The sequence below is a fragment of the Lytechinus pictus genome, chromosome 14 (genome assembly GCF_037042905.1).
Source record: "Lytechinus pictus isolate F3 Inbred chromosome 14, Lp3.0, whole genome shotgun sequence".
Classification (NCBI taxonomy): Eukaryota; Metazoa; Echinodermata; class Echinoidea; order Temnopleuroida; family Toxopneustidae; genus Lytechinus; species Lytechinus pictus.
Genome location: NC_087258.1, coordinates 23136777 through 23147457, shown reverse-complemented (window position 1 = coordinate 23147457; position 10681 = coordinate 23136777). Strand labels below are relative to the sequence as shown.

The 10681-nt window shown below is 39.1% G+C and overlaps 1 protein-coding gene across 1 annotated transcript; it reads left to right on the top strand.

The window, feature by feature from the left end:
* Positions 1–2776: 2776 nt before the first annotated feature.
* LOC129276454 (4-galactosyl-N-acetylglucosaminide 3-alpha-L-fucosyltransferase 9-like) lies at positions 2777–9082 on the top strand. The gene is made up of 2 exons (XM_054912832.2): positions 2777–3040; positions 5079–9082. Exon 2 carries the CDS (start codon positions 5243–5245, stop codon positions 6641–6643), a length of 1401 nt encoding a protein of 466 aa, XP_054768807.2. The 5' UTR covers positions 2777–3040; positions 5079–5242; the 3' UTR covers positions 6644–9082.
* The last annotated feature ends 1599 nt before the right edge of the window (positions 9083–10681 follow it).

The window sequence follows — 10681 nt, the reverse complement described above, 5'->3', positions numbered from 1 at the left end:
TGTAATTCTATGAAGTGTTCTGAGAAATGGCGTGAGGAAAACACGAATTCTTGGACGAGGATTTTGTCCTTTGGGATAGGGCGGAAGCCGGAGACACATAGGGGGTTCCATGACAATTGCTCCGCCGATATTTGCTCCCCCGACAATTGCTATTAAAGCAAAATGCGACTACTGCTCCGCCGATAGTTGCTCCGGACGATTGCTCCGCCGATATATGTTCCGCCGACAATTGTTCCGCCGATATTTGCTCCACCGATATTTGCTCCATCGACAATTGCTCCACCGACAAATACTCCGCCGTCAATTGCTCCAACGAAATTTGCTGCTCATCCTTGTCTGTATACATACGTTTCGAAAGTTTTGATACACTGTAAAAAAGGTCTACCCAATATTGGATAAAATTTGAACATGCATTTTGGTTGGGTAAAAAGATTTCCAATATTTTGTAAATTTTACGCAATGTTGCATTGAAATATCCCAATATGGGGGGAAAAAAAACCCAGCAAACATGCATGTTCCCTTTCTACCCAATATTGGGTAAAATTTTACTGTGTTTTTAGAGTGTACTGTAATACTGATCCATCGATTTTCAAGGAAACAGCACATTGAAAATGTCCGCTGTATTAAAGGCACTCTGAATTTATTTCTAAGACCTCCTTACAAAAAAAAAGAAGTTATAAGACTGCTGCACAAAAAATATTCATCTGCATCTCGATTATTGCACCATCAATCGGATGAAACACATTGTACCAATAACACAATATCATGATTATACATCCTCGGGAAAAGCTCCAAATACCTCAAAACAGGGTATTACTAACTATTCACTATTTGGTTCGATTTTTCTGATATTTTATGGTGTAAAGATAAATGAAAACATGTTTATTAAGATAGTTAGATTAATGAACGATTTGTCCGGCTAATGTTTTAGCAAAAAGAAAAGAGAGGAAAAATGCTGTAACAAATCATTTCTTCATCGGGGGCGATCCTGATGAAGAAAAATACCCGTCTTACAAACATGTTCAGTGCCACGTTTAATCTTATAAGGACCCGTTTTTTCTTACATGTGCCCTTTCTCGTATGAGGTATCACAGCCCTAATTAATTTCCCATTGACTCGTGTGTTAAAGTGGCACTTTAAAAAAGGGTACCTCGACCGGCTCATTTTAAAAATAAATCGGCAATTATGAAGACTACACTTGACGTGATCAAATTGGTCACTTGAGAGAGTAAATTGGCCCTAATTCTTCCGCCAGTAAAAAAAAATAGTTCCATAGTAGTGATATATCTTTCCAATGTGGAAAAAGGAGGTTCAGTAGGTACCCTCCCTAGAATCAGTGTTAGATTGTCAGTCATATCAGCAATATCAAATTTAAAAATCTAGAATGGGTTGGCTCGAATGAATATCTTTTGCCTGCCAGTTGTAATTACGCCCGTGTAACCTTTAGGTAAGTTGTCCTTATTTCGCTCTTTTGATGTCCGATCAGCACCCGTTTTCCTTTTTAGCGTTCTGTTCCCTTCTGAAAGTGCATCTATCAGTTGGATAATCGCTTTCAATCGCTTTTTTGTGTTTTAATTGCCCCTTTAGCTCCTTCTTTTTTCATTGTGAAATTTCTCTTTTGCAGTGTGTTCCTTTTACCTCTGATCAAGTGCCCCGTTTGATCTGGTGTGTCTAAAATATTTTCAGTCTGTTATATAGCCCAAGTTATTTCATCGGTCATGATTGTCTGTTTATTGATTATATATTTATTTCACATCTTTATACAGGGTAATCAATTCAGCTATACACGATAAAAACGTTAACAAAGATAAAAAGCTGGTTTGCAATCGGGCCCTGTTGATCAAAATATACATACAAATTATACAGTACATAATGTGCAAAATAGACAAGAGATAAATCTTTAAAAATCCCAACCCTCTGTGTCGTCATCAGATTCATCAGAAACACACAAACCCACGGAAGCACCAAAACCCACACACCCACACACACACTCCCTCACATACTATGGCACATTCTGCAGACTCGTTACTTACTTGTAACATATAATAATTAAGGTCATTTTGCCTCCGACGAAGATTCTGCTAGGATCGAAAGCTTAGGCCCTTTTTTGACTTTCTAATTTACTCCATCGGCTCTCTTTTATTATATAAGCAGTTTTCAGCAGCTTCTTTTTGCCATATAATGATTAATTTAACACTATAATTACATATTGACATGAGCGAAAACAATCTATACAATTAAGATATGTGAATATTTTTAAGGAATTCAGAAGTCGTTTGAATATTACTAATATATCTGTGGAGCATTGTCGCATTTTACGGAGCAAATGTCGGAAATGTCGAAGGAGCAATAGTCGCATATTGCGGAGCATAATTATGTCGGCGGAACAAATGTCAGTGGAGCAATATTGTCGCATTTCGCGGCGCAAATGTCGGCAGAGCAATTGTCAGCGGAGCAAATATCGGCGGCGCAATTGTCATACAATCGGAGCAGTTGTCGGCGGAACAATTGACGGCTGACCAGTTGCCTGCGGAGCATTTTCTCGGCGGAGTAGATGTCGGCGGAGCAATTGTCGAGTCCCCGTTGGGGGATCACCCCGGCCTGTGGAATTGATTCTATTCTCGTAATCCTATAGTCTATGACGAAAGAATGGCTTCATCCTTAGGTCGTGAATTGATGAAAAGGGCGTAACGATTTTCGAATGAAAAGAAAGGCTCAGCTTATATAGTCCATGCCTCGCTTAATTCTATAAACCACCACGCACCAGAAAGACCACGGAGTTTCCAACGCACAGCTCCAGTGCAAGAATACACTGAATATCTCGCATGGATGCGTCCCAACCACTGAACTAGAGATACGTATCTCTAGTTCAGTGGTCCCAACTAAATGTGTATCTCCTATGGCTGGCTTCGAAGCGTTGTGTAAGCCATTTTGAAAGTGAACTGCCGAAAGGAACAAATCTATTTTAAAAATTATTAGTTTTTTAAAAGTTAAACTGTTTCAACAGGAATATTTTTGGGGAATAACACAGACTAGTTGGGTAAGTGATTATAGTTTCTAATGTGACTGTTCTTGTTCTGAAGACTGAACGTCCTCTTGAACGTATGTTTACTTTGTCGCCGTTCACTGTTATAATATATATATATATATATGTATGGTTTTTCAAAAAGTTTGCCTGATGTTTATAATGTTGACTTTCAGTGAATTCATGTAAAAAAAAGTGACTTTCTGTTATCCCATGTCCATAGTACTGCAGAAAATACATGTTTCTCTGACATTCTCATGGGAATTCTCTCAAATAATGTATATTTCTTTGCATTTGTCACGGCTGGAGGAAAGAGGGGGATGTGGGTGGCACGATGAACCTCTGCCATTGGTTGCTATATAACAACAGACAGACAGTCCCTCGTATAGGAATCGCCGCCATACTACTCTGGACTGTTATACATTCCGTTTTGTCTTGTGATATACAAGTATAACCTCTGTCGTGTTGATATATGCTGATTATCATATTACCATGATTACAGAAAAAAAACATGAAGATAAAACTTCCGTTCAAATACTCTGTAAGAAAAACGAGTGAATTTTCACTCGCTTTTCACTTTCATTAGGTTGTTATAATTAAAAGGAAGCTCACAAATAATACTAACGATAATATTTTATTTACCCAGGGTGGCCACTTCAGTTGTTGTTGTTGTTGTTGTTGTTCGTTCATAGAGTGAACAGTGGAGAAGGACATGCTCTATAGTTTCCCTGTCTCTGTTGCAACTGCAGTTAGGTGAAGGGTGGTTGTGAGGGAAAATTCTGTGCATATTGTCGTTGAGTTTGGTATGTCCTGTGAGCATCCTCATCAGCTTCACTTCTGAAGCTCCACTTCAGTTTGGAAACTGCTATACAAGCGAGCCATGCATGACATAATAATGTTATTTTGACCCTTCTCTGATCTAAATGCCGAGCGCCTATAGCAAGAAGGCAGAAGGTCCCGTTTTTTAAAAAAGTCTTTGGTATGACTCGGCTGAGGATCGAACCCACGACCTCCCGTTTATGAGACGGACGCCCTACGTCTGAGCCACCATACAAAAATTTTGTTGAAAATAGCAGAAAAATAATAAAATACGTTGGTGGAGGCTTTAAGAAAATCCATTAATCCATCAAACATAATAAAACAAGTTATTAGAATTTCATTTTTTATTTGTGACGTCATATGCGAGCTGTAACCCCATATAAAAGTAATGAAATAAATGTATTGTGATTTTCTTTAACAAAATGTTTTTATTATGCCTTCTATATATCATTAGATGAATTATTTCACACTTTCTCGTGAAATTATATATATATGTATATATATATATATATGGTTGTTATTATTAAAGATATATACGACGATATATGTATATATCGTCGGCAGTCTTCCGAACCGTTGTATCACACATACGACGGTGCAAACCCGTTTCAAAGAAAATCGACTTTAAAGTTTACTATAATTCACACTCAGTAGTTAGTACCCCAGTCTTACAACATATTCATCGCTAGACAAATACATGGTTGGAAAGACCAAGACAATTGCTTGACAATGGTATCCTTATTTTTACACAAAAGCAAGGATCAGAGAAAATAATCGCAAAAATGCTACATGCTTGTAATTTCGGTTTCAGCGGTCTAGATTTCCCCCGTACAAAAACGCCATAGGGAATACAAAAACCCTGACCGCGATTTCAATGCGCGCGGCCAGCCAAAACGTCGTATCACTTTTCACATGCAAATTCAATGGAGTGCAGATGGCCGATACGACAGTTTGGCTGACCGCGCGCATTGAAATCGCGGTCAGTCAAAACGTTGTATCGCTCTGTTATAGTACACGTTTCAATGGGATTTGCGCATTTTATTTTAAAAAAATATATATTTTCAAAAATATTTGTCTGGTATTTTTACAACATAGTTTTCTTCAGGGTGAACTACCCCTTTAATTCCATACAATCATAGGAAATGAATGTCATGTACGTGTTTCATGGATTTCCATCATATTCCTTTGTGACAATTTAAGTTATTCCCCTCTCTCTCTCTCTCTCTCTCTGCAGGGTCAGATCCCTCGTAACCCTAGGGATCCTGTATTGTAAGCGAGGAGTGATTCCTACAAGTTCCAACACTTAAAGATCAACTGCACGTTCCATGACGGAGCTACCATCCATCTCATTGCTTCATCCACGTCTCGACAGTTCTGTGTAAGATGACACGATAGAGCATGCTCAGATATTTCACTCGCAGGATTTTCAAGATGGGGAACAACAAACAGATTCATGTGGTTATTTGCTTACTCGTTCCCCTCTCTCTTACTACCGTATTCCTACTGACTTCAGATGAATTCAAAAGAAGTTATAGGGCCATGCAGCTTCGCCCGACAGCGTGCAGCTGCTCGTCATGTGCTGCAACGACGCGATCGTTTTCTGTTGAATGCGGGAATAAACCTGCAACCGAGGACGTCATGGAAGTCCGCACCAAGGAGGAGATCAACAACTCTTCCACAAACTCTACACCGGATGCAAACACTGATGCCGGTGGGTTGATTACTTACAATGACAATCGAGTGCTTTACAAGTTTTATAAAGCTACTTGGGACCCTTCGTACAAGTGCGTGATTAAGATGGTCAGGTTTCACAAGATAGCGGATGGCAATGTTTATCACAACCATGATAGGAACACTTTCGATTCGTGTCAACAAGGAAAAGGCAACACTTGCGCCGTAGAAGCAAAGTACACCCGGAATCTGACGGATTTCCGGGATGCAGACGTCGCCATTTTGATGGAAGGGGCATTTAAATTCATTGATTTGGAGAGTGCTCTTCAAGCAAGGCCACCGGGACAGCTTTGGGTGTTGTATTCTAGAGAGTGCCCCATGCACGAATCGCAGTTCGTTCCACCTTTTGCGGGTAACCCATATAATCTTAGCATGACGTACCGATCAGGGTCGGACGTTAGATTGCCGTATGGACAATTTGTGAAAGATAAACTGAGTGGGGTGAAGAATGGTAATAAGTCGAGGCTGATGATGTGGATGGCGTCACGATGCAAACCGTTGGGTTGGGAGAGAACTGAGTTTGTTCATGCTCTGCAGAAGCACTTAGATGTGCACATTTATGGCAGATGCGGTACCTACGATTGCCCGCGTGACTGGAGAGTTTGCCTGAAGGAAATGCAGAAATACAAGTTTTACCTTTCACTCGAGAATAGCGAATGCGCCGAGTACATCACAGAAAAGTTGTGGAAAAATGCATATGCGACTGGCATGGTCCCTGTTGTCTTCGGAGCGAGGAAGGAGGACTATGTCAGGTTTGCGCCACCGAATTCGTTCATCCATTTAAACGACTTCAAGACAATGAAAGAATTTGTGGATTACATTAATTTATTGGATCGAAACGAGACGCTGTATAATAAGTACTTCGAGTGGAAGAAGGTTGGGAGAGTTACTCTAGGCATGGGGTCAGAAAGTGCTCTGCACCCTCAGCATCTGTGCGACTTGATAAAGAAGATGGTGGACAATTCGGTCTTTCCTCAGAGATCATGGCAGTGGAGGACACCCGACTTTCCTACATGGTGGAATCGGTCCTGTACTCGCCAAACGGAATTACTAGGAGTGAAAATATAGATTGGAATTTAGGAAATCACATTAACTACGAATATGTGAACAGGTGGGTGCACCATGAAGCTGTTCGTAAAGTTACACACGACTTTACGCACAACTGGAAAGTCTAAGGTCATAAATCAATTACATCCGTAGGGATATCACAAAGCACAGTCGTAAGTACATGAAAAGTCATTCGTATCTTACGAACAGCTTTATGAAACACCCACCTGGACCCCGTCTTATAAAGAGTTAGGATTGATCTAATCAACCACATCTCTATGGAAATCCATCAGTGTCATAATTTTTTCTACAGGAAATATGCACAATATCCTTTGTAAGCAAAGAGAAGCACAGTGAATTTTTAAGAAAACAATGAATATACATCATAGTTGGAAAATATTTTGCACAAACATGTTTTTGCTGGCCGTCCATAGTTGTGATTGATTGGATCAATCGTTAACTCTTTGTAAGACGGTGCCCAGGTAACCAAGAACCAATTCAAGGGCAATATCCCACGCCGACACATTGGACATCGCCTATAATTCTCTAATCACTTTTCCTACTAGAAATGACTGTGTGTCCCACAGGTTGTCTCGCTGTGTAGAACACAGGATGAAAAAACTTTCACAATGTTAAACTGAAACCTAAGTTTAACAATGTTAAACTAAAACTTAAACTTGTGGTCTAGTGGTTATTACAAATCTCGTCTTTCAATGAGGGGGCGTGGGTTCGAATCTCAGCCACGGCGTGTTTTCCTTCAGCAAGAAATTTATCCACATTGTGCTGCACTCAACCCAGGTGAGGTGAATGGGTACCAGTCAGACCGCAGGTCCCTATGCTAATGAGCAAAAAGGCCAGATTCATCCAAATCATCTCGTGGCTGAATCCTCCTCCTTGCAAAATCTCGTGATTCGTGAGATTTTCTTTCTCTAAGAATTTACCTGTTTTAATCTCAAGTTAAAAGAAATATTATTGGACCATCAGATAGAGTAATGTTATTCTTTCATATGGGTCATTTATTTTGTACAAAATATTTTGATAAATGTGTAAATTTCTGGCCTGAAAATGTGCCTCAAAACTGAATTTTCTTCCTCTGTTTTCTTTTTCAAATTGTGAAAAACTTTTTATTTTGAGCCTCAATGATATATATATCACCATAAAGCTGAACTTCTGTACTTTCTCACAATGTCACTCTTGATATGCGGCACCTTTTAATCGGGTCAAGATCACACTTTTCCCACCAAGGTACAAGACGAGATTTCTGAAATTTTGTACTTGCATGAAATCCAGAGTTCTGATTGGCTGGATAAGGTTCACAGAACAACAGGCGCGGGTAATTGGAGGAGATTACAACATGGGAAGTGTGACCTTCCCATGAACCCAGGCACTGGAACTGTTGGAATTTGCCAGTGTGTGGTCTCTTTGACCAATCAGAGTGCAATATTCTTGTTTTTTCAAGCTGCTTTATGTACTTGGCCAATGAAAAGTGTGATCTTGACCCGATTAAACCAATTCTTATTTTGAAACCTCTCAAGTCATGAATATCACTTGGATAATAGAAGCCAATTTCTTGGGACCTGCCGTCTGACTGGGTACCCGGCAGGATTAATTCCTGAAATGCACCAAGCGCCTTTAGCAGCTGGAGCTACAGCCGGGGTAATATATAGTTCGCCATTGAATAGGAAACTAGATAATTCGGCGCCTCATAAATGCTATATATTATTATTATCATTATTAAGTATTTTAACCGTGAAAATCACATTCTCACATGGACCAGTATGTGAGCCCACACTGTGTGAAATGATAATTATGTACACTGTTCAACTGAAGCTGCATTTTAACAGTGTAAATCACATGTTCTTATTGCCGATTTTCATAACTTATTTTGTTTTTTAAGATCATTCCATTAGGAATCATCCAGGATCCATAAGGGTTTATAATTTACCACCCTAATTCTTTGCTCTGAGTTAATGTTTGTTTTTTAGTATCGGAACAGTTAATGGGTTAAGTAGTGTCAGAACGAGTAGATAGGAAAATCTTGACGAATGGTGATTATCAATATATCGCAGTTTTCCAGTAGTTTTTCATCAAATCCAAGTAAGGCTCAATCATAAGAAACATGCAATGTCTAAAGAAAATGTTTAGCTTCTCATAATTTTAGCACAGAGTTAGACTTGGGTCTATAAGTTAGACTGGACTTTAGAGTACAGGCCCTTTTTGGACATGAAGAATAATATTCTGGATCTCGTCAAGTTAAGCATGTTAAGGGAAGCTTGAAAGTGCCATCTATGGCGAGATATTTTTATCCTTCTAAGTCGACTAGGTATAAAGTTGTTTATCGACATGGCAAGATACACGGTGGACGTAACTCGCCACGTCGACATATTTATATATATATATATATTGAAGTCAATTTGACAAATTTTTATCTCATGAAATACATTCAAACCTGTCCGTAAAGTCCATCTGTCTCCAGGGCCCCGTCTTACAAAGAGTTACGTTTGATCCAATTAATCGTAACTTTATGGATATCCATATTTGTCATAATTTTTTGTTTAGGAAATTTGCCCAATGTCCTTTGAAAACAAGAAAAGGCATACTGAATTGTCAAGAAAACGTTTAATGTAGGAATATGCCTCATTACTATAAAATATATCGAAGAAGCATGTATTTTAGATGTTGACGTTGCTGGCTTTCCATAGTTGTAATTGATTGGATCAATCGTAACTCTTTGTAAGATGGGGCCTAGTGCTCATTTATTCTGTTCCCCTCGGGTGGCCATAATAGATTTGCCAACTAAGTCGATTTTATAAGGATAGCGAGTTGACATGACAATAAATATGAAATATCTTACAATTTTGTAAAGTAAATGGCACTTTAACGCTACCACAGTGAATGAGGACGAGCTGATTCTCGAGCTGAATCAGCAACGGGTTTTAGCCAACTCCTCTTCCGTGTATACTCTTGGACGCGTGCAGGCCTATAATACCTTGGAAGCAATAGATCAGCGGGGTCTGAATTCGTACATTATGGAGTTTGCGCAATTGCTACGCAGACGCTTTTTACAACGCATCAATTCCATTGATAATGCAAGTCAAATCACAATGGACAACTGAGGGGGTTTTGTCGAAACTTGGAGGACCAGGACTTCAGATTGTCCGTAGATACGGTCCGGACGAAAATTGGAAATATGTCGTTTGTCCAGAGTACAGGACCATACTGCAGTTTTGATTCACCGATTTTTTTTTTTTTTTTTTTTTTTTTTTTTTTTTTTTACAAAGGTTGATTAGTCATTGAAGGGCTGCCGACAAAAGATTCTGCGTCTGCCCTGTGATTTAAAAAAGTCCTTCGTGTACGAGTTCAGACCGCACTGGCAAAGTCAACACGACTTAGATTTTGTCTTTTCGGTAAACCCTCGTTATTTTCAACAACGCAAATTACGAAGGTTTGTTCATCCGTCAAGCCATGAGGTTAACTTTTTCGAAGGTTCGATAGTCCGAAAATAAAATAAGGCTCATTACTACGAAAATAAGTAATAACTGAACACAAGACATTTTTAACACTCGAAATGAAACACTATTACCAAACTTTTGGCGTGTAATCTTACACCCAAAGTAGAAAAAGGTGCAAAAATGCGTGTTTTTTAAACTATTATTTGCTCCAAGAAATGCTCGTTTGCACCTTTGAAGGTGCATGATACTTGACATTAAAAAAAGTTCAAATTTGAACCTTTATTACATGGTACATCTCTGCACCCTAAACAGTGCGTATAAAAAACAGTTTACACTTTGAAAAAGCCCTGGGAATTAAAAAATATACAACATGTGGGTAATTTGTTCACATATAACCGTGGTTTTGGGTCTCATCTATCCAATGAAAGTAAAAGTTTTGACAGAATGTTACACTTGAGTGAGCACTGTCCATTTTTTAAAGCTCGCAGATATCTATCTGCGCAGAAATGCTCGTTTTCATGCTGTGTCAAGGGGAAAGTGCGAAATCAAACTTACCCTGCGAAACATTTCTCGTACATTTCCCTTGCACTTTTAGTCAATTGAAATA